This window comes from Neodiprion virginianus, chromosome 5 (genome assembly GCF_021901495.1).
Source record: "Neodiprion virginianus isolate iyNeoVirg1 chromosome 5, iyNeoVirg1.1, whole genome shotgun sequence".
Lineage (NCBI taxonomy): Eukaryota > Metazoa > Arthropoda > Insecta > Hymenoptera > Diprionidae > Neodiprion > Neodiprion virginianus.
In genome coordinates, this window is record NC_060881.1 from 35,315,171 (window position 1) to 35,343,107 (window position 27,937).

Sequence of the window (27,937 nt, forward strand, 5' to 3'; positions counted from 1 at the left end):
ACAACCAAACATAACGAAGTTCTCAAGTAGAATAGTAAAATCGATTTGCCGGTTATCTTGAACTTGAGTGAATCAAGATTAATATTTACGACCGATCAGAAAACTGGAATCAGCTCCGAAGCAGTTGATTTATGCGGTATATAGCTTTTGTGTAAAGCGGATCACACGCATATACCTGTGGCTAATTTTGCGGAGTGATAATAGAATTGTTATTATATGCTTATCCATTGTTTCTGCGTTTGCCAAGTGCCATTTCACCTTAAACAGACTGCCTTGGTCTTGAGGGAATCGTTCTTTAGTCGCAAGCTTCAACTATCCAAATTGATTGTAGTAGAAAATGTGTGCGATATATTATCTTTGTATATTAGGGTGGTCCATGACAAGGTCATTTTTGAATTTCGACTGTCATAACCCCCAAATCGGCTCCAAATAGTTCAAAAATAATTCGTCTTGATTGCCCGGTATGATGATGTAAATTTTTTCCGCAAGATATTAGTACTAATGCTCACCAAAACCTCCCGGTTACAGATTTCTGTGAGCCATATTACTCTTACAATAAAATATATACTGAGAATGTGTTCGAAACGCGTCCATTTTAAATGGGGAAATAAATCCTGCTGGCGGGAGGGGTTAGATTTAAGGTAAAAATCTGAAAAACTAAGGAATTATTTTTGAATTATTTGAAGCTGATTTGTGGGACTGGACAGTCGAAATTCAATTATGACCTTTTTATGGATCATCCTAGTGTACATTGCAGATGTAGAAGATCATAGGAGAAGGATAACGAAGGTTTAAAAAAATTCTGGCGTCACAATAGGTCAGGTCAAAGTCAAAGCAGTACAATTTCTCAGCGCTCATTCCGCGCAGGTGGTTCTAGAGCAGATAATTAGTTCGCAAAGCAGTTAACTTCGCACCTCTAGGTCTTGCTTTAGGTCATAACAAGGTCTGTTTATCGCCTGCTCCATACGCGGCGGGTGTAGCGCCGATGTACCCAGAAATAAATGAATAGATCTGATTAGATCAAAATTTTGATCGTGTGTAAATTATAACTCAGAGATGCAAATAAATTTGATTTGATTTGAATGCATACAATTGAACTAGATCTATTATTTCGGTCTATAAATAATTATACGTACAGTTGGATAAGATTAGATAAAGACAAGATTTGGATTGATTTTTTCTCAGGTAGTGTAAAGAAAGCATGTGGAAAGAATTGAAAAAATATGAAATCACGAGCTTGTCGGAGGAGAAGGGGAAGGTGCTTCATAACCGTACTGGTAATCATTAATTCTCGGATCGTGAAGCGCGAAATACGGAGGTGACGTTAATTGCAGTTTCTAGAACTCATGCGGAAAACTATAAATTCGCCATAAATCGTAGGGATAAGCGTCTATGGTGAAGGCTCAATCCTGTGTCAACACACGTATGTGAAGTCATTCCGCCCACCAGGGAGTCAGAAGTTAACTTCGAGTTCGATAGGTACACCTAGAATACGTCGTAAAAGAGAAACTTCTAGAAAATCAGTTCAAGGGTCAGCGAATCTCGATGTTGGCTAACGGCAAGTCAATTTCAAACTGCTACTTCTTTCTGATCGAGCTTACCTTTGATTCGTTAAATTTATTCATGGATTATGGACATTGACTTTCACCTTCACGTACAATTTCGAGTTGAAATGTTCCCGCTGGTGAACTTACGTGGCAGAAATAAGTTATTTAACAAGCGACGCGAGCATTCAAATGTTTAATGGTTTTGAAACTTTGTAGCGTGTGTAAAGTTCGCCACGGAAACAATTGTTATCTTCAAATAACAAATTACTTGTAAGCGATAATATATTTCGTTCAATTGAATATGAAGAAAACAAAATGTTTTTTGAATGTACCCACGTTGGCAGTGAGTATTACGGGTGTAAAGACTGTTGAAGATCTTGCAGCCCAGCTTTTGTTTCAACCTTTCGAATTTTCGGTGAATTACACCATGTCAGTTGTGTTGGATATATTACCACCTTCATCTTCTGCAAAAGATTCAACTACGAACTTTAGTTTCAAGGCTAACCTTATTTCGATGTGCGTTATTAGTCATTACGAATTATTACCGACTTAGCCATAGATATCAGCGGCAATCGATCGTGATCTTACAGAGAGAGAAGAATCAGCGACCATTCGACCCTCAAGCGGTGTTGCCGTTTCTAGTACAATTGTACTTTTCCACCATTTTTAGTAGGCTGGCATACTTTATAATTTGTTAGTACATTTACACCCGTATTCATAGTCCTTCCTTGAGGAACAAGAATTTCTTGTTCTCATTTCACGTTTCATGAACAAGGAACCCTTGTTCCTCAAGGAAGGACTATGAATACGGGTGTTAGAGATATTCTAGTGAATTAGCATTTGTTAATGTGGATTGCGAATTTTACCCGAACAACGATCAGAAATACTACTCCATGATCAAGAATATCCAGTATGGAAGAGATTGAAGTTTTGAAAATGTATTTATGCGAAGACGAATTCCGTAAAACTGGTTACTTTGTACAGTTTTTGCGTTAAAATTTAAAACTTCGAAAATTTCGCACACTTTTTTGCAGGCTACGCATGCGCATTGGTACGCTGAAAGAGACCTTTCCGTGTGTTGCCTCACTGACAAGTGCGAAAACAATGAAAGCACTACCTGGCGGCAAAAGACATAACCTCACAATAGTTGAATTCCACTCAGTACATTCTACCACCTATCTAGTACATTTTTATTTTTTCATAGAGCTGCTACATTCTTAATTACCAGAGTGGCAATACTGCCCTCAAGAACAAATTACTAAACCTTCGCGGTCGTGGAAGGTTGGTTACGACGCGATTCTCGACCCTAAAAGTCACGACTCAGTTCTCGGGAAGGAAACTTTTTGTATCAGAATAATGTCCCTTTTTTGTAACGTATCATTTAAAGAGTCCCCGATGTTATACGATGTCCCACGATAAGGTCACATCGTATTGTGCGCTTTATTGTTAAATTTATCTTTCAATACCACTTGTAAGCAGCTTTCGCCTAATATCCTTGAGATTGGCGCACTTCTCTGCGCAGTACAATTTCGACCGTTGACTGTGTAACTAATTTAACAAGCTCTACTCAAACAAGCTTAACAAGAGTCAAAAAACCGGCCCAGTCTTGTACATATATCTGTGGACGTTTTCGTTAGGGCGGCAGAAACTCTTTTTATACCGTCTGTTGCCTCCTGTCGCTGTGGTACCTTGCGAAAAATCTGTTAAACCGTATGAACTTGTTCAATGAACCTCAATGGCATAAGAGTCATTTTCAAACATCAGAAAAAGAAAACAACAAAATTACCCTTCGATCCCTTTTGATTTTTGTGGGAATTTAAATTGCGGCATTGAAAGGCATCAGGGAGGCAAGATAGATGAATTCTTTGACGCACGTTTACCAATTTATTTCCAATCAACGTGACGAAAAGCTTCACAGACGTAAAACAGGTCGGAAGGTAAATTGAATAAATCTATTCTGTAACTTGAAAAATCCGATATTATAATACTGACAGAAATAAAACATTGATATGTATTCGTGCGTCCGAGGTACATCGACGTACGACTAACGTTACCGATTGGCAAGAAATTTAACCCCAGAAAACTCCATAACCATTCCCAGCCGAAAAAAGAAAAGTCTCCTTAATTGGTCCTCGACTTCAGATCTAAACATTGAATTACGTTCCGCTAGGCCATTGTACCTTTTCCAGCGCAGACATTTATCCCTTCGAAAATCTCTTTGGTAATATACTACGTCTATCCCCAAAGATATAAAAATATCCTGAGAAATGCGAGGAGCGAGAAAGCTTTAACCAGTTGGCAAGCTTAGGATATAAAACTCTAAACTTAATTTCTCCGCCCCAAACTCGGGCAATTGTACAACGAGTTAATGTATGACTATTCTCTCCCTCGGTGTTAAATATCTACCGCTGTCGTTTGCCAGTGAAAAATAATGTTTACTTTCTTATCCGATAAAAACAACGGGATGTTTGTTCGGTGTTTCAGTGGTGGCGCGGTGCCTCGTCGTTGGTCTGGGACGTCGGCTGATTCAAAGTCCAAGCGTTTCATCAATATGACGAGCCTCTACCGAGTGCTGCTATGGATGTGCTGGTTCCTCGTTCTTATCGAGTGTTACGACGAGCCGAAAAACAACGACGAGGACGACGAGAGCTCGAAGTTGATTCGCATCACCGGAGACATAATCCTGGGGGGGATATTTCCTATGCACGAACAGGTGAGGTGATTCTTGCTATTTATCGAATTCAGATCGCATTGCAGTTCAAGTTCAGAAACGAAAGTGGATCACGTCCCGCAGGGCTGATAGCCATGTGCTTGCGCTGAAAGGGTCGGTATTAACTCGATTCAAATCTGATCCAGTCGGAGGCTTATCTCAAAGAGAATCTCACGGCTCGTATACCTTTCCTCTCGTTAGGGACTCCGTAAAAGCTCAACTTTCACGAGATAAGCTGCAGACAGAGCAGCGACGGGCTTTGTTCGTGTCAAACGCTGCTCTAATAGGATATTGCTTGTCTGTAAAATCAAATAGCTATCGAAACGCATAGGATGATCTAAAAATAGCGGATCCAATATGGTGGACCAAAATCCCAAAAGTTACTTGATGTTGCCATATTGGACCCACCACTTTGAATTTTGTGATTTCGAATTCAGATTCGTAATCAGCGATCCAAGAAACCCCCGTATACTAAAATTTCATCAAAATCGTTCGGTAAATTTAACGTGATCCTGAAAGGGTCAAATGGGAAAAGCCACCCTCTTAAGGACACGGGTTAGAGTTGAGATAGAAATTTGAAAAAATTAAGGCAATATTTTTGAATTATTTGGAACTGATTTGGTGCCATGGGTGACCGGTTGAAATTAAAAAATGACCTTTTCAAGGACCACCCTAGTGTACATGTATGTATAGAGAAAGTTGGCGAGTTGAGCGGATATGTTTTTCACGCACAAGCTCATGAAATAATCGATGGGCGAACGCAGATTTAGGGGGCGAATAGGCCGCGTCTTACGCGGTCGTTAATTTCTGCAGATGAAATTCTTACGCAGCCCTTTTTTTACCTTTAGAAAACTTGAGCAAGCTTTACCCCGTCAGATTTTATGGACGTGTTTGTTATCCGCCTTTTCACTCTAGCGATTTCGCTGGTGGTTGGGAAACTTTTTAAGCGAACAGATCCGAGATTCCACCACGCGGCCGATGTATTCGCCCTTTTTCGTACATTCCCTTTTACAACGGGATACATATTCGGGGAAGTGAATATTCCCCGTCAAAGTCTTGGAGTATACCTTCCGAGCCACTAGTCAAGGTTGACTTTATTCGACTTCAGGTGCCGGGAACCATGGGCCAATCTCCCTGCGGAGCAGTCAAGGAAGAGAAAGGTGTTCAACGGCTCGAGGCGATGCTCTACGCCTTAGACGAGCTGAACACCGACTCGAGCATTCTGCCCAATACCACCCTGGGCGGGTTGATTCTCGACTCCTGCAGCAGCGACACGTATGCCCTCGACCAGAGCATGGAGTTTGTCCGATCCTACATGAACCAGGTTAGTTGACGAGTTTATTTTCTCTTCCGAACCTTGGCAGCTTTTTCTAACCATCTTTGCTCGTAGGAGCAAATCCGCCTGCACGCCATGTCCTTAATTCTACGAACAGAATTCATTCCCGCGGGGTGGAAGAACTTTGAGTGAAAGACCGTGTTTTCGGTCCCATTCCTGAGGATTCGCTAATGAAGATTTCTCAATTTAGCACAACCCTTGACGAGTAATGGGCCTTTGAGCTAATATTATAGGATGTTTATGCCTCGCTTAATATTGGCTTTTAGGCAGAAACTTCTTCACGTTCTCGGGGGACGAGGCGCAGGATTGATTTCCTCGTATTTTCAAGAAAATAAAGCTCAGGGATACATGCTCGAAACAAGAAGAAAAATGAGACGAACTTGTAGCTGACAGGGAGCCTTGCGGAAATACCTTTGAAGCAATAAATTAATATTGATCTTATCTTTTGTTTTGCTCGTCCCTACAACATACAGTCGGGGATGTGATTAAGTGAGCATTGAAGGAAGACGTTATGCTCCTTTATCCCTCTGAAGAGGATTATTCTGAATGAAAAACAGAAATCCCAAGCGGATGATGCGTAGTTGTCATCACCAAACCTTAAACTCACAATCGCCCGAACTTCGTACCCCATTAATTGTTTTTAATCGATCTGAATGTAGCACGATCGCGGCGGTTCAACGTTGAACAACACTGAGTTAGGCTCGATAGCTAGACTTTCTCATCATCATTTTTTAAAATAACATTGGCTGCCAGGTTACATCGCGGCAAAGTGAGCCTCGCCATAACTCAACGTCACTTTTAGCCGGGATCTAGCTAAGGATGAAGAGTAAAATATTCTCCCTGTATATCTTGCAACGGTAGCCATGAATTCAACGCTTTACAGACATTTCTCGTGGCACATGTAGCATACGGGTCGACCCTCGAGCATAGAACCTCATCTATATATTTCCGAAAGGTAAGACGTATGTATGTAGAAGTTCTACAGTTGCCGAATCTCTTGACTTCAACCAATACTCATCGGTATATTTTCATGCCTGCTGCGCTTGAAGAGAAAGGGAAGTAGTGTCTCCAGTTGCAAAAGGCGAGTCCTAACCCAACCTAACCTAACCTAACCTAACCTAACCTCCGATTACTTTTAACCTTTTCATACATAATTGTATACTTTTTTTTTACACGCGATTCACTTGAAATTTTCCATATATGGGCTTAAGGGGTAGCTGATTACGGATCTAAACTTGAAATCCGAAAATTCATAATGGTGGATCCAATATGACGCACAAACAACAATAAGACGAATAGTTTTGAAAATATTCTATAAAACTTTTTGGTATGTATCAAGTTTGTGTTAAAATTGGAATTCGGATTTTTATGGTAGATTAGCAGATAGTGTTTTTTTTTTCGTGAAAAAATACGAATTTCGATCATTTATTTACACGGGATATCTTCACAATAAATAAATAAATTAATTTTATATTTTTTTAGGTTTGGAAATATTTCATGGACATGTGAAACCAAAAACTCAGCAGCTGTTACCAAAAAAGTAGTTTGACAAGCAAAAATCGATAAAAAAAAAAAGTTGGAACGCTGAAAGTCCCAGCGTGAATCAAAGGGTTAAACACTCTAGTTCGGACATACAGCATTGATCATCTAGCTCTCTTGCACGCCTCTTGTTTCGCTCGTGTACTGATATACCGCTGCAGACCGAACCCTCGTAGAACACGAATTTTATTACCAAACAAACACCCTCCTACGGCTGTTTATTTAGCCTGCGAACCGTTACGACGGACGTGAGGCGGTCATTCTTCCCGCCCTGTACTCCTTCCTATTGACCCGGCATCTTCTACCCACTTGAATATCCTCCTCCACACCTGCTACCCAGAAAATGGATACACAAATACAGGCAAAACGCCGGGCCAGATGCACCGAGCTTTCTCGGCTCCCCCCTCCATAATCCCTGAATGACCTGCGCCCTGCGCATCACGTATCGCCTGCAGCTTTGGCCTGAGATTCCGCCGCGCGTATTCACACTGTAAGCAGATATTTCAGAATTAAATCTGAAAAGTGGCTGCAACGGCGGACGTATGTTAGGTACTCTGCTGGCGGTTGAAAAAGGGCCCGGCGATTACAAGTGCCTACTCTCGACGAAAGCGTGCGGCATCAATCTATGGCCCTTGAAAGGGTGAGAGTGAGTCGGCAAAACAATGAGCTTACCAGAAACGAGGCTTCTAGCTCTTTCCACCAACTATATAGGATCATGTTTTCACTTCCGCTCGCTGCGACGTATACGTACGAGTGTTGGCTACCCTTTTCCTAACTCAGTTACGTAAATTGTGAAACAATTTTATACATTTTGAACATGATAATTGCGGCTACCCCACGCTGATTATAATGCAAATCCTTTGAAATTCCGTAGAGGTTTTGAAGTTGACAAATCTTCCGTCCGAGTAATGATATTCAATTCACCATTGCCCTAATGTTACCCTCAGGACCAGTTCCCGGACCCTAAAACGTTGGGATACCTTCAAACCCTCGACCCAGCAAAAGAGCCGCAAAGAAACGGGCATAGAATCCGAATCACCAGAGCGTGAAAACATGAGATTCAGACTGATCCTCAATCGGCTGGACTTCGAATATTTTGTCCAGTAGGGAATTTCCATGTCGCAATTCTCGCCGTCACTGAACCGCCAGTTTTAGTCTTAACGAAATTTACTAATGACCAAGTCTATATGGAAAACCGTGTTCTCTTACAGTAACTGTGTTAAGGTTTAAATTATAGTTTATCAGTGAAATATCAATAAAGGTATCAACCATCGCTGAAATAACTATCTGATGATGGTGGAAGTACAAGACCTATCTGTGCCCTGATTGCATTTACCATCTTATCTTAGAAATACCGACTGACGATAATTACGAAGTTGCTGGTAATGCAATAAGCGTTAATAACAGAGACTCTCCAAGCTTGTCCCATCATCGTAAAGATTTTCACGATTTTAACACCGTTAATTAGATAGTATTCCTTCCGACCTGGCTAACTTCGTACGTACAATCGTTCCGGTATAATGTTTCATTTTCGGTCAAACGACTGTGACCTCAACTCCACCAAATCATTGCCGGGCTTTATTTGATCAGAACTGGAAGAATTGTCTGACGTGAATCTAAGGCAGTCTGATTGATTCTGGTGGCTTGCGGCGAGCCAATTAAAATTAGCGCGAGAATAACTTCTGGTCAGCTGTCGTAATGACTAGACAACTTTATCAAATTAAAGCTACGGGTGGTGAAATTCATGATTTAACCCTTTGAATTACACATTATTGTACTGAGCCGACTTTTATAACAAGACACTATTCTTTTGGTTTTGGGGTCACTGGTTACAAACATGAGATCGGATTTCACAAATCCAATATGGCGGACGAAAATTTCAAATTATCATCGAATACGGTCAAAAAAACTCTATGCAGGGATTTTCAGGGATTAGGTGGTGATTGGATCCGCCAACTTAAATTTTATAAATCCGTTCTCAGATTCAGAGTCAGGAACGCCAAAATGTATAATTTATGTAAGACATGTATGACTATGACTCAAAAGGTTAATTCTTCCTTATGATCGCGTTTCACTGTGGCAACTCATTCTGTTCGTTTTGAAATTGCAACGGTCAACACGGGGCTGCTTCTCGCGGCAGAACTTCTAGGCTATATTTATTTTTTCTTTTATTTTGCTAGCCCTTGTATTTTTCCAATCAGGTAAGAACGTGAACAATCGAAAACAAAGCCAATACCATGTATTATTCAGATTAGTTCACTTTTCGTGTACGGTACTCGATTGGAATTTGCCGTTTACAATGTTTATTTACCAATGCGCTTCTGGGTGCAGCTTGACTCGCTGTGCGTCGCGCAAGCAATTTACTGTGGACAATTAACACTCTTCCGGAGCCATAATTACTGCTCGAGGCAATTTTCAGAGCAATGGCTGTACTATTCACTGAAAATTCGCAAATATGGAGAGCGAAATTTTCACACGCGAGATCCACGAGTTTTCCCTCCGTTCTATACCTCAGCTTGCTGTATTAGATTACAGTTATTATCAACCCATCGACGGTTGGCCCGACGCTCTAACGACGAAGAGGTTCGCCACGATCGAGTAGCTGTGCCAAGTAAAAGTAGAGTAAATCTATTTTTCAATATATCCCAATGGCTGGAAGAAATTTCGACGGAACGAATCCATTTGGTAATTCGTTCTGATTGATGAAAAGTTCACGGCGTTATATGAATTTTTTGCGCAACAACTTTGCTTCAACTTTTTTATTTACCTGTTAATTAGTTTTTGTTTTCCAGTCGATGTTTGACCAGCTATACCTACTTGACGGTTTACCACACCGCATTCGCGTGGTACATATTTAACTTGCCTGCGGATTTCAACTAATTGTACCATACCTCTCCTTCAGCTGTCGGGCAGCTACGAATTTCACCCTCGGAGAAACTTTCCATCGCACCTGCTTGTAGCTTCCCACAGTTTATAGAAATTCAATTGATTTCCACGCTTCAGAAATTTTTACTCTCACAGACGCGTTACTTGTCAAAGAAAAAAGAGCTGTCGAGGTCTAAGGATGGCGTTAAGCTGCATGGAAGGTAATGTTACACGTGCAAATATTATGTCATCCATACCATGAGAAATAGTTTTTATGATGAAAAGTAAAAAGGCGCAGACTGTAAGGATGCGAAAACGGTTTTTGACGGGGGAATCTGTTCTAGATCATCGGCATTTTTTTCTAGAATTATGAATTCTCTTACATCAATTGATTATCCGACAGAATGCGAAGGTTATGTTCGTACCTCTCGATCACTGATTCAAACCTTTATTTCGCGTATCGATGCTGGCACGTTTCATAATTTTCGGTTTGCCATCGGCAGAATGTAGCTGAGCTAGAAACGGAATGACGGGGGACTTGAGATCTTGTCATTCATTCGGCGACTTTGATGAAATACGTGCCTATTCACCTGTCGCTTTCGCTGACTGATGCGGAAACCAAGCGAAAGGAATGGCTCCCCATAAGCCTTCAATTGGCACGATTTGTTTGTTTCAGATCGGTTGTTTGAATTTAGAGACACAACCCCGTTGTGTTCCGCAGAGCGAATAAACACAGGAAATTAATCATTTCATTTTGAAAACCCCAGCGTAACCCCGGCCCTAAGTCAAGTTCGGAAAATTCAATTACCTGCAACCCGGCCTCGAAATTTTCTGAGCTAATTAATCAATCCTCTTCTATTCTTAATGACAGGCTTACTCCACGAGCTTGAAAATCCATCGCATCGTACCTGTTTAATTTCTGTATGTGTTAACGTGTAGTGTAATGTAAAACACGTGAACCGAAATGAAAGTGGCAAATACATAGCCACATTGGGGCAAGGTCTCCAAACTGTGATTGCAAAACTTGGGATGGCCACTTAATTTCTTAAACGAAATAAAAGCATACATACGGCTTGTGTAATTTCAGCTTTCGAAAGGCTATTTTCCGCGATATTAGAAGGTTGAAGTGACCAACGAGCGGTGGAAATTTACTTGACATTTAAAGGTACAAACATCGCAATACCTCCAATATATGATTCCGCGGTTAGGGTAACGTTTTTTCTCTGAACGTAGGATCATGCCTTAGAACTCGCATAGTTCGACCGTAATTTCTCACGAAGTATGTGTTCACATATTCTACGCATACAGATTTAAAAAGGTGACCGAAATTCGATACAACACTTCTCTCCCCGCACACATTAATAATACGTTAATAAATTTTTCTACAAAGCACCCTGACTGTGTATAACATGTAACTCGTACACGCCTACATCGTCGGAAATCCAGTGTCAAATTTGATTCCACTCGGGGTCCGATTTCACACAAGCGGGTGACCAAGCCACCGTCAATTACTACGCGGGATCTCTTATTAATTCTTTTTCATAAACATCACGTTCAGCGTCGCCGGATTTAGCACCAAACGAGGTGGGCTATTTTCGAAGCTACAGGAACGGAGTCAGATTTCATCCGGGGTTCTCACAGTCTATGTATCGGTCGTTCTGAAAACGCGTCGGAATTCAAGCAGACGGTGTAAAACGAGCAGCTCATCCAATGCTAACTAACGTTGACATCGCGAATGTAAATTACGTTGAGAGAAATTAAGCAGCGATCAAGACTCATCTGCCTCGTGCCGGTGGAACTGTATCAACGGGCTCAGCTTACAATTAGCTTCTTCGCCAAAGGATCTCACAACATGCACCCACATTATAGGCCTATCTGCCTACTTACATGTATTACATAGCACACAAACCCCGGGTATTGGCTTTTGACTCTTGACTGGGGCAACTTCCACTTACACATAAACACCGGAGGGAGCGTGTCAAGTGGGATGACGACGATAGGTTTGAGTCGAAATCCCTCGACCATTATAGGTCTAAGGGATTCCAGGGTGCGAGTACCTTCTGCCTCTGTGTACGCGGTAGAACGGCGCAACCTTCTTCACCCTCGGAAAATTAGAAAATAAAGGCCCTTACCCTTACCCTCACCCTTACCCTGTCACTTTCAATTATAATTTAAAAGAAGTAGTAGATTACGTATCAGGGATGCAAAGTAGGTATTTTCGCGTCGACAGTGTAGAGCTTGCAACATATGTCAGCCGGAGCCGAATATTGCAAATGCGTAAGACGTAAAAAACTTTAATTTTATCGGGCACACGATGCTATTTAGTTGACAAAAGTAAGGCTTGCAATTTCTTGTTTCACAGTCCTGCGTTCCAAAAACGAATGCGCGTGCACGGAGTATGAATTTGAGCACTTTAAAGGACTAGAATATTTTACGCGCTCTTTTGCACTGTCGCAAAAATGACTAATTTCGAAAAACTTGAAGATACGCGTTACCGTAAGCGAAGCTGTGTTTTCCTGGGCAAATCAGACTGCTAACCAATTGACATAATATTTTGGGTCTACTATTGCTCTACACGTGTATAAGTGAAAACTTGAGACACGAGACGGCAAATAATGAATCTCAATTACCTATCAACACACCAAAATACCTCGAGTATTACCTAACAACTCGCTTCTTCTTTTTAGTGCCTGCTTCATTTAGTTGGAATTCGTTTCAACCTTTTCACAGAATTTCCTCAAGGTGAAAATTGCAGAATTTATACTATGCGGTTAGAAGAAGTTTCTACATTTTTCTCTACAACTATGTAGATGAGGAGAGACGATTAAAAGATCATTTAGATTGAACGGTAAATTTCTCATTTTTCCATGCATATTGTTGAATCGCTAATCACTTAATCGATCAAATCTTGTTACCACGACGATGAAAAACTAATTTGCCCTATCGAGGATAACTCTTATACTCCAGTGTAAGATCTATGGAAAATTCATCGTGGAGGGACGACCCTTAACATCCGGTTTATTCGCTAACAAAGAAGGTATCCCAAGTCTATCTTTCCGATTTGATTTCTTTTCTACTTTGTTATAGTAGAGTAAAACCTAAGCGACACGTATTTTTTTTTTTTTTTTTTTTTCATCTGCCACTAAATACTTTAAGCGGGTAAAACCACCCGCCAAAATAATGCTTGTGAACGGCAAAATGGCAGTTTGACCCACAAGAACGTAATATTTCTTGACCAATCCAACTGAAAACGATTTCTCATAACGAGAAATGAAAATTGCGATTTTCTCAATTAAGAAAAAATAAAAATAAAAAATTGTCGAATCGTCCCTTGACATTTCTTACTTCGGAGGGTGGTTTCACCCCCCTAAAGTGTTTAATGGCAGATAAGAAAAAAATACGCGTCACTTAGTTTTTAGGCTGCTATAAAATATTACAAAAGAAATGAAATCGGAGAGATCGACCTGGGATATCCTCCTAGTAAGACACGCGCCCGTCAAAAGCTCTTTACTCACCGCGTGGACACCTCGTGAATACATCGACGAAAACCATGTCGTTTGGAAGGTAGGCGTCGTGACTGTCGTGAGTCCATTAATTCTAGGCATGGGGCGCCCTGTATCACGTCGGCTTCTCGGTATTACGCTGCAGTGGTGCATTTTGGTGAATGTCAATATCGAGTTAGATACATTAACCAGCCCCACGGAGTAGTAGTCGGCGATGTTTGCTATCGCGTCATATTTAGACGAAACTCTGGAGGCCTCGCATGGCTGCCGTCTACATTCCAATTACGAGCAGCATCGCGAAACACTTTGTTCAATATCCTGAATACTCTAAATTAATACTCTCAAGTATACAATGTACAAACCGAGTCTCCGCCTCGTATCAAATAATTCTATGTTGCTGTTTTTGAGTAGACTGTCATACCTTCACTGATTTTTAAAATCCGAATCAAGTTACCTCAGCACCATTTCTCGCATTTCCAACTCTTCACATCCGTAATATACATTTTCATTCCCGTATTGTGGTTGCCGCAACAATTTCAATCGCGACTCAGTTTTGTTTAGTTTCGAAAAATTGTTCAACTTTCGTCTAGTACAGGCCTCGAAAAATGATACATTCCAGTCTAGTCTCCGTTTTTTCATGGCTTTATCCAAAGGTCAAATCACGCCCAGAACAAATTAACTTCGACTAACGTTCGTTTGACACCTAAAGGAACTGTGACAACAATGCAGTATTATCCTTTATTTCATTATACGCCTGTCGTAATTAACTTACTCTGAGTTAAAATTACGTAAATTGAAACGTATACGATACCCAGGTATTGAGGATGTGAGGCTCTGCTAATTTTTTATTTTTTTTACACATTTTAATTCTGGTGTCATAAAACAAGGAAGTATATTATTAAATTATAACGTCATTATATTTTAATAAAATGTGAATAATCGTAAAACTAGGTCTTATAACAAGTCAAGGTAAATTTAAACGAAAGATAGTGCTATATAAGTATTAAAATAATAATTTGGACGTAAAATAGGTAAAGTAAAATGAACAAAATAGAGAACAAATAACATTCATCAATGGGGTTAAACCATTCGATTTTTTGTACACTATAGCGTACAATCTTGATTTTCGTATTTCTTACGATTTTCTCGAGATATACTGCATATAAAATAATTGTCAAGTATATGAAGTAGGGGTAAAATTTTCTATTTATTTTATACAATTAGTCTCGCATTACAAGAAAATCGCAATTTAAAAAAAAAAAAAACTTAATTTCTGAAGCAAATGCCAAACATCTTAAAACCTTCCAAAAAATGTTTCTTCGCTCAAATAAAGACATTTCAAGAAAATATTTTCAGTTTAAAGCGAACGGGTTAAATCCAAACTTTATATTTCTAACAGTGACTATGTGACCCAAGAGATTTGTACCTGAATCTTCTTAAGAGGTTATACCTAGTTAGAATTTTTCAAAAATCGATTCTTTTCTTAAATTTCATTTTCGTAATGTATATACATTGAAGTATATACACTGCAAATCTCATGTCGACCCGACAAATATTCTCGAAGTTACGGGCACGTTTGCAAAGTCGCCCCCCGAAGCGTATAAAGTGCTTTTCAAACTTTCAACGCATTTTTCTCAAAACTATGCTTTCAAAGTCGGTGAGCAAGATTTCTCGGAAACTGCTGAACCGATCAGTCTCAAATTTTTATACAAACTTTATGAATATACATTAATAAATTGTAACGACTCTTGATCAAAAATCCTTGAAAAATTGCTTTTATCGCCCTCTATATGGGCATCAAAAGACTGAGGACTGTCACCTAGCGACTATCTGGCTTCTTTTGTTTCAGGATATGTCCGAGTACAAGTGCGAGAGCGGAAAACCACCGGTATACGTTCCGCACAAGCCAGTAACCGGAGTCATCGGAGCCTCTTTCAGCGTAGTTTCCATCATGGTAGCCAACATTCTCCGGCTGTTCAAGGTGAGTAATTTGTTTTTAAGATAAGTTCTGGGACGTTCCAGTGTTATCCGCTTCCTCGATACGGGCGAATTTTGTAAAATATGCGCCGACATTTGCTTAACACGTTTCAGCTGGTTGATGGGGTATTTAAAACTTGGCCAACCTTTGTTTGCTTTTTACGTACCTACCTGACTTCAAACTTTCAAAACACCCTCGAGTTTGTCAATTCTCAGCATCCAACTCCCCGACCTCCTGAACTACTAGGCGGAGTTAGGCAAGTTCTTGAAAAGTGGAGCGGTGCGTAAAAGTTTGGAAATCGATTACTGTCGCCAAACTGTCGCAAGTACTAATGAATAATAAAAACAAAAAAATAAAATAAAAAAAGAAAATTCCCTCGACTCGGCTGAACGGTTATTGCTACAACTTGTAATTTTTCCTCGACGCTAAGACAGTGATCAGGGTTATTCCGCTCTTGCAGAATAAATCGAGTGACAACGCTGGGGGCAAATTTTTATTTAGATATAATTACGACGTCGCTGCCGTCGGGTGACAAAAATTTCCCCTCTTTCTGGTGAAAAAAGTTATACCCATAACTTTCCTTCACGTGTCCCGGCAGCACTTGGCCTCGACTGAAAGGCGTATTAGCTCGCATATTTGTCCCGAATCATCCCTCGGCTGAATGAAAACGCGTCCGCCCGTGCAGCCTTTCACGAATCAGTTGCTCCGAGGGGCTTAGGGTGATGTGGGATTCAACTTTGCAACGCGGAGGATAGCGGCTGGATCCAAAAGATGCAAATTTGATGCCGGATGAGGGCTTCGAGGCGCTGGAATTAGTTGTGAGACAAATCAACGGAGGTTTTTATTCCGAAAGAAGGGCAAAGCCTCGTCCCCTGAACCACGGTCCACCCTTGGTCACCCTGAAAGCGGAGAGTCTCAGCGTTGCCAACTCAAAATCTAGGCGTTTCGCTAGCTCGAGTTGAAAGATTCATGCTTTGGGACGAAAGGTCACCAGATTTTTTTATAGTGCCTTTTTATTTATTAAAACGGTATTACAAATGTTTTTAATATTTGCACGTTCACACTTCTGAATTTACATATATTTTATATTCATCGCAATAAATGTATATAGAGTATTGATGACGATGAGTCGTACCATATTTTCTACAAAAACAAAGTTCATAAGAATATATTTCAGGCATTCAGCATGCTTGATTTTTATATTTTTATTACATATTTACATTATGTGTTTTTATTGAGCAATGACAATTGCACATACTGAGTTTGATTATGTTTTGGAGCACGTTTTTCCAATTATTTCGGCGTCGGCACATGTTTTTGCAATTTAAAATGTAGACTGAAGATTTGAAGAATGGGTCGATAATCCCTAGAATCCCTAGAACGACCGAATGCCGAATGCGCTCGAAAAAACCAGTAATAAACAAAAATAAAAAAATAAAAAATTTGAATAACGTGACTAAAAATTAATACAACGGGTTCATATAGTCACCTGATTAGGTACTGGTCACAAATGAGAAAAAATATCACCGGAAGAGTGTTGAAGGTTGTTAAATCTAGTGCGAAAGTCTCTGAGTTGGCAACGCTGGCGGAGAGCGCGTAGTGCCCATACTTATTGTTAGGAGCAGCGATGACCAGGTTTCAAGAGAATGGTGAAGCAGAGGTTGGACGTTGATGATATCATCCCATTCAGGAAAGGCTGCGTCAAACAAAGCTCGGAGACGCCACGGCCGAGTGGCGCTTTTTATTGTCATAGCTCGGTTGTCGGGACGGAGAGGAAAATATTACAAGCGGTGAGGATCTTGTCGGGAAAACAAGTTTGGATGAATTGGATTTGTTGCAGCCGCTGCCGCTGCCGAAACCGTAAATACTTCGATTTTCCTTTGAGAGATTTATTTATCATGTATGAATACATACCTACCCGTAAATACTGAATAATGCAAAGATTTTTCGGGTGAACTGACAGGTTTTTTGTTAATATGGAGCAGCTGCTCTGTCCCACTGCTAGCTTAAAAATGAAAAATTTATTGAATCGGAAGTAGGACGGCATTACGTACGCGAAATGTTTCAAGCTGCGGAATGGTCATCTTCCAACATTCCGAGACAGGAGATCATTTGCATTAAGATTCTCATAATGTGCTTTTCAAGTCGAGACTCTAGTGCAACAGTTCACCGAGTGTATGAAAAAGAATTATTAATATTTAATCGCAATTAGAGCTGAACTCGAGCTTCTGAGAGCATCTCCAACGGTCTCGAGTAAATGTGAATACAGAGGATTTCCGTCGGAATAGTGCAATGCTTGAATTCCGTTAAATGTGCAATGCAAGAAACGCACGCTATTTCTACAACCACGTATAAGTGATGTCGAGAAAGCTGGAAATAAGGTGATGCACAAGGCTACTGAGTGCTTACAATAAGATTGGTGAAGCGCTGGAACTAGATCGATATAAAAGAAAATCGTTCATCACTTTCGATACCAAGATCATATGCCTATTAACACTTTAATTCACGCTGGGACGCTCAGAATTTTACAGAATTTTTTGAACATTTTTTTCCTAGCAATTGTTGTTTATTTGCCATATTGGCTGCGCCATTGTGAATTTTCAAATTTCGAGTTCAGAATTGTAATCAGCGGCCTCAAATGTCCGTGTATGCAAAATTTCTCGTGAACCGCATGCATGGAAAATGTCTGGATGAAAGAGCTAAGAGAACCTTGAGGCCATCACTTGAGGCTCTACGGTTCGGCCCAATTATACACAAAGTCGATTGCTTATCACGTACGCATCAAACGGGGTTGAGCCAAGAATAAATCTATCAGGATGCTGATCTCGCAAGTTTTTCGTTTTTTTTTTTTTTTTTTCACAAAGAATTAGGATACCGGGGAGATCTCGCACAAATGGTAGCGCGAGGCGCGGTCGATCGGTCACTGATAAGTTATAGGTAACGCATTGAATCCTCGGTCACAGATGTGTGTCGACATTCACAAACGCACAAGCCTCTTTTGAGATTGTAGCTTAATCATGTTAACAAAATATGGATAGGTTCGGAACCGACCGTGCGAAACCAACGCTAATCATTGCTACCCCAAAACTACAATTAACCATTATCTGATCAACCCGAGCGTGCGATGACTAATGATCAAAAGCTGCTTTCTTTAAACTCTTTGAAAAACCGGCTCTCGCATTGGTTGGGCCAGGGTTGAAATTCCGAAATTCCGCCTACATTCAAATTATTTGATGGCGAAACTTGATGTAAGGAAATCAAACTTTTATTGAAACAACAAAATTTCATATGGTCAGAAACCCGCCGGCTCAAAGTCCCAAAATGTAAGATTCCAAAAATTCAAGTTGCGATAGAGCAAGGTTCCGAAAAGTAAAGATCCGATAGAGCAAAGTTCCGAAAAATAAAGCTTCGATAGGGTAAAATTCCGAAAATTTAAATATACTCACGCAGCGTAGTTCACTCGACGAGTGGATTTAAGAAATTCGAAAACCGGAAATCACAATAACCAGAATTCCGAACGTTAAAATATCGAAAATCCAAAACAAAGAAAGATCAAAGCGGTGAAATTTCACCGACCCAAAAATTAGCAGAACTGAAATTCTTCGATCATTCGGAATTTCGATGTTTCGGATGTAAAAATTTTCTCATTTTCGCACTTTCGGAACTTTGGCTTTTCGAAATTATGCCCTTTCGGCATTTATACCTTTTGGAATTTTCCCCTTTCAGAACTGCGCACTTACGGAACTTTGAGCATTGGGTTTCGGATCATTCGATACTTTGATATTTCGTCAAAATTTGATTTCTCTACTGTAAGTTTCGGCAGGAACAAATTCGAAATTTAGCGCTCTCGAAACTTTTCAAATTCGCAAATCCAGCCCCGCCCCAATTGGTTGTCGACCGCTCATAACGCGCTGCACTCTGTTTCACTTGTTTATCATCCGTAATTGTTTCTAGATCCCTCAGCTGAGCTACGCCTCTACGAGTACCGAACTTTCCGATAAGAGCCGATTCGAATACTTTAGTCGAGTCGTCCCGCCCGACAATTTCCAGGCTCAAGCGATGGTCGAAGTAGTGCGTCGACTGGGCTGGAAATACGTATCCACCGTCGCCGTTGAGGGTGATTACGGGGAAAAGGTAAGATATGCACCGCACTTACCTTTAACGTGTCTCAATCCTGAACCCACGTCTCGATACGATCATGCAATGATCATGCCATTTCCCACTCCAACACCAAGAACGTTTACATTTGTATCTCATACAATTTCATTGGCTCATTTTACTCTCCAGACTATAAACAGCGCCATCCAAAGACGCATGAATTCTGCTTCGAGCATTGCCGAATTCCTTACGGCAATCTACCGTCCACTACATTTTTATAGCAGTAATTTTTTCACCTCGAAGCTACAGTCAAGAATACATTTTCACCTTCCGCGTAGGTAGGTACTTGTTACATTTGCTGAGCTGTTCCACATGTCAGTTTGAAACCATGAATTCGCAGATCGTACAAGAATTTTGGGAATAAGGTACCATGCAGTTATTTTCCTCTTCTGTTCCATCGATTGCAGATTCGATTCAATGACGAATAATATAAAAATGGGAATCCCTCGACACAAACTGGCGAATTATGCCGTCGTCTGTCAGGCTTTTACCAACGATGAGGGTAGATAGGGAAATCTTAGATTTCTTCACCCGCGAAATAATGACGTACCGTTCGAGGATCAGTATATATGACAATCCGAGAGAAAAACCAATGGAAATTGATGTCGATTGCTGAGAATCGTTACAAGCATTGAAGCTTTTCCCATCTCCGTCTGCTAGTTATTACGATTTCTTTATAGAAACGTTTCAAGCGGTATCGTTATATGCCGCTATTGTTCTTTAATAAGAAAGTGGACAAAAAATAACGAAAGGTTTGTGTTGGTGTACCTCGAGGTTAATGATTTACACAGTCTACGTATACCGAAACCGAAAAACTGCACAAAGTGTATTCCACGCCAAGTCTAACACGGCGTTCGCTCACCGTAGCATTACCATCGAGATCAGTATTTTATCTTCATCGCGTATATGAATCCAATAGTAGTTTTTTCTCAGCATTCAATCGATCAACGTTCAAATTCGATTGGTTCCGATTTAAAACCGTATACAGATTAATTTTTATTATAACGTGGATGCAGATAGAATTGAATCCGAGTTGAAAGACCTTGAACCGTGATCTACAACTAATCCCGACACGGAGCTATTTTTTGTGAGGAAGTCTAGTCCAAAGAGAAGGAGATTCGATTCATTGATCCGTCGTCGCATAGAAGCTCCGCTATTTCCTCTGATCTTGGTCTACAGAGGAAAACTTGTATGACCAACTTCTGCATGTGGCAATACGAGATATTATTCCTTCCGGAAGAAGATTCAAAACGAAATGTATTTTGTAGATAGCCATGCTATGCCAGTGATTGCCGCGTATTGCATATAAGATTTTGAAACTTTGCACAGATATCTACTTCTTACTGAAGGATACTTACAATTCTTTTCACCTGCACCTCTTTATGCCACTGCTGGACACTCGACCACTCGCTAACTTGCTTTCACTGTTTATATCGTAACAAAGCAGGCACTCCAGGATCCTGGAATTTGTAACTTTACCAAAGAGAATCTACAGATCGTAGCATGCTTTTCACATCCCAATGCCGTAACAAAGCAGCTACACCGAATTCATAAAGTGAACTCTGTCTGAGAAAGTAGTCTTGAGGCGTAAGAGGCGGAAAACTCAGGGATATGCTCCGTTGGCAAGAGTGGCCGTAATTAGCGTTCGCCTCGGCCACACCGCCAGATAGCCCAGCATCAACGCAAGCTGCTGTTTGACCTTGTCGGTGATCAACCCTGACGTTCTGGGATTATTCCGCGACACCCGGAAGTCAGTGTCGTTACAAATCATCGATCCTTTCAGTCACAGAGCCGGTGTAATAGTACCCTTTTCTTGTAATTTTTTTTAATTCCATGCAAAATCCTACATTTTTTTGCATTTCAAAAATTAAATTGCGTGACTCAAAGGGTTAATAGAGCATAATCGTGCTTGCGAAGATACGGCAAAAATAAACGCGTTTTCTACCCTATTCACCAACGCGTAAAGATTACGATTGCTTCGTGATGACATGCGAAGACTATTCAGTTCTGAAACGTAAAACGAGTACGTGAAAATAGACTTGAATCCGATATCACTCCATCAATCCCTGTTGTTCCCTATGTAGTAAGTATCCATGTGTCGGATAGATGTTTATGTACATCTACTACATTCCCAACAGTGACGTAAAATGGATCGACACTTTCCACCATTGTCAAATGCGCGCGGGTTTTAAAAATATGAAAAATTTCGGTTTCGGAGCCCGACACGAGGAAGAGATAATGCATATATGTATTCGTGTTGGCCCCACATATACGGAAGTGGAAGTATTATTTCAAGCGCTCGTCACTCGGTTGTGGTAGAAAAATTCCATTATGCATACAATGAAGCGTAGCTCACTCTCCGTAGAAATCCGCCCCTCCGTCTGTCGTCGTGGGTACAGCCCGGTAGCCAGCATAAGCTATGCATACGATTCGATTGCTAAGCTAGTACGTATCCACGATTGAATAAATTCCCAGGATGTAGACGCAACGCGTGTATCCTCAAGTTATACCTAATTTGGGATATCGGTCAACTGTCGGCCCAACAGTCAAGTATTTAGGTATCCCTCCAGCAGCCGGTGCATTTCTTTAGCCAGCGAGTGAATCGTAAAAAGACCGAATAATTCGGTAACTTCCCAGATACCTGCGGACGTGACTTGAACTTGTAACTTGTCGCACGCGTTGTATCTCCTTCATCCGTACAGTAACAGTCGGGAAAACTTGGCCGCTTAGAGTCTGACACCCTAGACGTATGTACCGATAAAGGGATAGAGCTGTTTGTCTTGACGGCATTTTGGAGCGAGTCGATCCCTATTTTCTCATAACTTGGTCCATACGTATGCACGTAAGCAAGTGGCATTGGTATTGGAAAATGTTCTCATGACGTCAGTGTACGGTCTTATACATATACAAGTCTTGGCACTTCCCCTAGAGTCTATAACCATTTGCGTGGCCGGTTGATGTCATTTTTGTCCGCAAGCGCCAACATCGGGAAAGCCGGGTGCGACAAGGACACAACCACTGGTCTTGATTTGTATTATATAATGTTCGGTATGACAGTAAAAAGAAGCAATTTTCAACTGAAGGAGGTTATGTCAAAAGCCGAAATGTGGGATATAGCGTGATAACATTACGCACGCGTAATACTAGGCTTGCCGGATACTAACGCTTATGCGGCAAAGTCTCGTATTAACTAGCCCCTGTAACGGCATGTCTTTTACCCACATGTGCCCAGACCTATGTATATATATATGTATATATATATATAAGACCATACGTCAGAGCCTGGTTGTCGGTGCCATTTACCACCACATAACCTAAGTTTTTAATTCTGATGAAAGCAAATCGTAATTATTGGGATTTCAAATTACTCATGTCACATAAATTAATTAAACATAATCAATAATGTACCTGTTCTACCAACCACGTGCAAAAAAATATGGTCGACGGTCAGCTGTCATGCCGGGTTACATTAGTTTGATTTTTCTCCACCAGATAACATATTGCAAAATGACGATCCCAATAATAAGTATGCATATGTGATATGCATACATTACGTATAACCACCGTAGCTGCAGTGACTCTAACTATGACCAAGCAGCCCCCAAGGACTAGCTGACGATCGAAACAAATCCCCAAGATATTGCGAAACTTTAATGAAATCAGAATCCCTCGCAGTCCCCGGAGACTTTGGGATAGAGGCCGAGTTTAACTACTACGTTGACTGAAGATACATGCAGGATAATAACGGACCGTCCTGGGCAAATCTTCGCGACGGATCCGAAGGTTTTCAATGAACCTTGCGGATAATTTATAAAACTGCACTTTTCCGGTGCCCTCTACCTTCTTCAACCTATTCAAAAGGCCGCACCCGAGGCCCGTCAAGTTTCTACCGCCTTCACCCACGTAGGTATAATTACACGCGAGTGTTGGTCATCCTTCTCAGGCTGGCTGCCCAACTGACCCTGCAGACAGCCAGAGTTAATTTACGCACTTAGATTTGGTAATTAGGAAGGCCGGAGAAGCTGCTTGATGCGATTAGATGCGTGAACGATCGTAAATCTCAACAAGTTTATATCGTCGTAAAATGCTGATTAAGAGTTTCCACTAGGAAGATAAGCGGTTCGGACAAGGATGACTGGACGATTGTTTACGGTCCAAAAAACCGAATAGGAATCAGAGTTATCTCGTCTCTTCATTCATTTTGTTGTTCGATAGTTGCACCTCCTTTCGTACGATAACCCTAATTAATTCTAACGCATAGATCTGTTGGCACATTGCAGATACGTCCTTGGAAAGAACAACGAATTCGTATACAGATACAGTTTTCACTATCCGATTTGTTCAAATTAGCGTGGCGTGCTCAATCGCAAGCCTCCGTATGACAAAGTCGATATTTCCGTTTTTGATTGCGAAAACCCTACTTCGTTGAAATTATCCGTACCTGTTGGTTACTGTAACTACTCCGTCAGAGTAGGATAAGATCCAAGTACTCATCGAGGGTTATAGCTCTGAATCGTTACTGTTTAGAGAAAACAGCGATCAATAACCTAGACAAAAACACCCGAATATGAGCCTATATATTGCCACCTCGAAAATTTTCCCACCATTGCCCCCTGGCACTGCAGTAAGGTAGGCGACGGAATTTGGAATCAATTCCCTCGACTTATCTATACATGGGGCGTTCCACGTTAAATTTGCAACTCATGTACCTCACTCCCTTCGATTTTGATAATTCTTTAGTCTGATGTTGCAGCCGACCCATAAGGTTCATGGAATTTTTTTTTCTTTTGAATCAGTACAACCTATTTACAATAGTTGGCGCGTGAGTCGTTGCAACAGATGAGCGTATTTCCGATTTTGATATTATTTTTTTCAGTTAATATTTACAACGTCTGACCAGGTTTTAGGTTATATTTTGTTACCACAAAATCGATAGTTTGGAAAAAGTAACAATATTTGTAAGCCAAGTCAGAACGGGATCACACAATTATGCGAACGCAGTATAAACTCTTATAGATAGAAGTTAGGTTAGGTTCGGTTCTAAATAAGGTCAGATATTATCAGTCTTGATAGAAATATTCTGAACTGTTGACAAATTTTTTTTATCTGAGTAGAATTTTTATTTGATCACATTAAATTTAGATGCGGGCGAAGCCGCAACGGGCTGCTAGTTAGTTATAAAGGAAGACTGAGCGATTCTGCACTTTCTCGATATGATGAGCCCGAGATCACAATCAAATTATCAACGCAGGTCATGGCTGGACCTAACTCGTTGCTTTTCGTATGTCAATACCTACTGTACACCCTCTACTACTACCGTTAGCAGCTTTGACAAAAGAAATGCAGCGGAAAAATACGATTCGTGCGAAGAGGCCTAATTCGACAAACCTTCAAAACATCTCGTATTCTCAGCTCGTCCACCGGAGCAACGTTGATGCGGTATTTACTTTCGTTCTGACAAAGTAGGTAACCATTCTATATTCTTGAACTTGTATCGAGATTTTGCCCTTACTGACTCATGCGATAAATGTCGCTTTGTACGAGTTTCACGAGGTTAAATCTTCCCGAGAACGTATGGAAGACTCACTATTCCAAAAATGTATAAAAATCATATTGCAATGCGCACTCATAAATCGAAGTATTCGATTATGCCCAGGGAAATGTGAAAATGAGTGACGTTTGAAATTGCGGATACGAAGAAGTTGTTTGATTTCCACAAGACCAGAGCCTGGAAAGTCGTGAGCCGAGAGCTGAGAGGCACGAGCTGGTGGAGTAAGTTAAGAGCGAGATTCAATTTTCGTTGCATGTAAATTGGGACCAGGTTCCGACGGGATCGTCGGTGGTCCCCCGGGTAAAATGGAGTTCCACTGTGACGGTTTTATCCCGGGAGATATCTAAGGTGAATAAATAGGAGCGGTTTTCTGTAATCCAGTATACCTTTATTTTCCTACTCGCATGTGCCTGTGGGACGTTCGGTTATCCCGTGATATCCTTTGATACGAAGAATACAGGAGGACGTGTGTTGAAGTTAGCAAACGGCAATAACTACTTTTACGCACCCACCGAGAGAATGCCGAATTGAAAAGGATTTCTATAGTAAACATTTCCGCTCACCTAGTAATAAGAAGCAACACAAACTGTACGTTCTTTTTTTTTGCAAGGTTCACTATCCTTGTTAGATAATGAAACAGAAAATCGAGCTATTCGCAACTCCGAACTCGTATCATAATACGTAATCACAGAATAACAACAAACCATAAAAAAACGTTTGCTTGAACGCGAATAGACATATCAGGGGGCTGTTCCGAATCAATCTGCTTTACCGAGCGAGTACGGCCCAATGAAGTAAGGATTGTCGAGGCCGTATTCGGACGGTAAAGCAGATGACCTCAGAACCCGCCTTATATATCTACTAATGCGAGAGCGAACCATAAGTTTAACCATACATTTTGAAATTTTAGCATCATGCACCATTAAATATTTCTGAGTTCGCTGTACACCTGAGTGTGGTCGATTCTGTCCCTTCTGACCTGGTAAAACTAGAAGGGACAGAATCGTCGGTATACATTTTTCATTTAGCCATTTTTTCGCCGGCGCAAAGTATGAATACATTAAAAAGAAGGCTGAATTTTAAATTATTAAACACAAAATACATTTCAACTTTTTTCAGGGTATCGCCAGCTTCATATCACTCTCGGTAGAGTACAACATCTGCATAGCAGTGAGCGAAAAAATCTTGAGAAATTCCAAACCCGAAGATTTTGACCGGATTATCGAGCGTCTGGTGGGGAAGCACAACGCTCGCGGTGTTGTGCTCTTCGTCGACGAAGACAACACGCGGTAAGATGAAATTTAGTATAAAGACTATAGTCCCTTATTCGTAAGTTAAGGGGTATGTTTTCATAAAAAAAAAAAAAAACTCCTAACAATAGGTATGATCTTGCCCCTCCAAGCTGCATCCCCCCTCCCTTAATGAACAAATGCAGGGGGGAGAGAAGAGAAAGAAAGACTGCAGAGAGGGGAAATTCTCCAAGGTACCTAATAATTATTACTTGATTATGCAGTCTCCTGTATACAAAATGCACGCTGGCAGTTCCGAGTTACTTCTTAACGGCAGAAGTGTATAGACTGGTGAAAACTTAAGCTTAGAAGGTAACGGCGAAACTTCATCCTGCAGGCAACCAGACGCCAGATTTTCCGCCCGTAAAAACCACAGTCAAGCTTTTAGGAAGTGTTCGCGCTTTACGGACCCTCCATTACGATAGATGGAGATGCCCTACAAGCAAGAGCCGTTTTTACTCGAACAGCTGAGGCTACATCATCAACCTATCCCACCTAATAAATGGTACCTACAAACTCGGTCCGGGTTCACGGGCTCTCGTGCGTGAAGAACTAGCGAGCTCTGCGTTTTCTCAATCCAAGCGGCCTCGTCGGTCCATTCCAATCACGTTGACGGTCAAATTCATTAGCAGCCTAGGTGTATTACTGAATTGTGCTAAACGAATTCAGCAGTAGTCGATAAATCAAGTTTCCCCGAGAAAAGAGGAAAGGAAAAAAACGGGTGGGTACGTTAATGGATAAGGCAAAAGAAGGAGGAATAAAAATTCATGCGTCACAGCGGGATAAAATTGCCGCTACTGCTGCTGCTTCCGTTACGTAGATACGTTCTCATTCCGTTTGCGTACCTACATTCTTCATTCGGTGTCTGTGAATGAAATTGGATTCCACATCCATTAGGCGCACCACTTAAACCTTAATATCGAAAGAACGAGTTCTACTCTTACAGTCGAGTATTGAGCGGTGGTTGGCCTTACGCCGCGCAAATCTTCGTAGAACATTGGATCATCCGAGCTTTCTGCTTCGTCATTTCCAGCTAACGACTTAAATTTCTACGCTCCGAATGTGTAATTCTGTCTATTACTTGTCACCGCCACACGTCGAATGGAAATGGATTGACAATGAGTCAGCTCTGTTTTCTTGTATGCGGACAAAGGCTTCATTTTTCTATACCTACTAGTAATTTATAACAAAAATTCGCATTCGCATTCGCGAATATTCGAATATTTTTTTACATTCGCATTCGTATCCGCATTTGCAAGAATTGTGCGTATATTTTACGAATGTGATTATCACAAATATTTCATATTTCGCTTAAGATAAAAAACATTAGTTCGATAATAAACTTTTAATAATCAACTTTCTCTTCACGTTGAAATCATACTCTAACCTCGAAATTAATTTGTTTTTGTTATCAATTTGTCGTTAAGAAATGAAATAAAACAATCGGCTTCGTTCTGATCA

At 40.8% G+C, this 27,937-nt stretch overlaps 1 protein-coding gene across 2 annotated transcripts in view; it reads left to right on the top strand.

The window, feature by feature from the left end:
• Positions 1 to 27,937, top strand: part of LOC124304643 (metabotropic glutamate receptor 7-like) — an 83,093-nt gene that overhangs the window by 31,084 nt on the left and 24,072 nt on the right. For both annotated transcript variants that reach the window (XM_046763137.1, XM_046763136.1), the window contains exons 2-6: positions 4,032 to 4,260; positions 5,366 to 5,581; positions 15,350 to 15,481; positions 19,433 to 19,612; positions 26,307 to 26,476. In XM_046763137.1, the coding sequence (XP_046619093.1) occupies positions 4,099 to 4,260; positions 5,366 to 5,581; positions 15,350 to 15,481; positions 19,433 to 19,612; positions 26,307 to 26,476 (860 nt within the window). In that variant the 5' untranslated portion in view covers positions 4,032 to 4,098. The remainder of the gene's footprint in view (positions 1 to 4,031; positions 4,261 to 5,365; positions 5,582 to 15,349; positions 15,482 to 19,432; positions 19,613 to 26,306; positions 26,477 to 27,937) is intronic.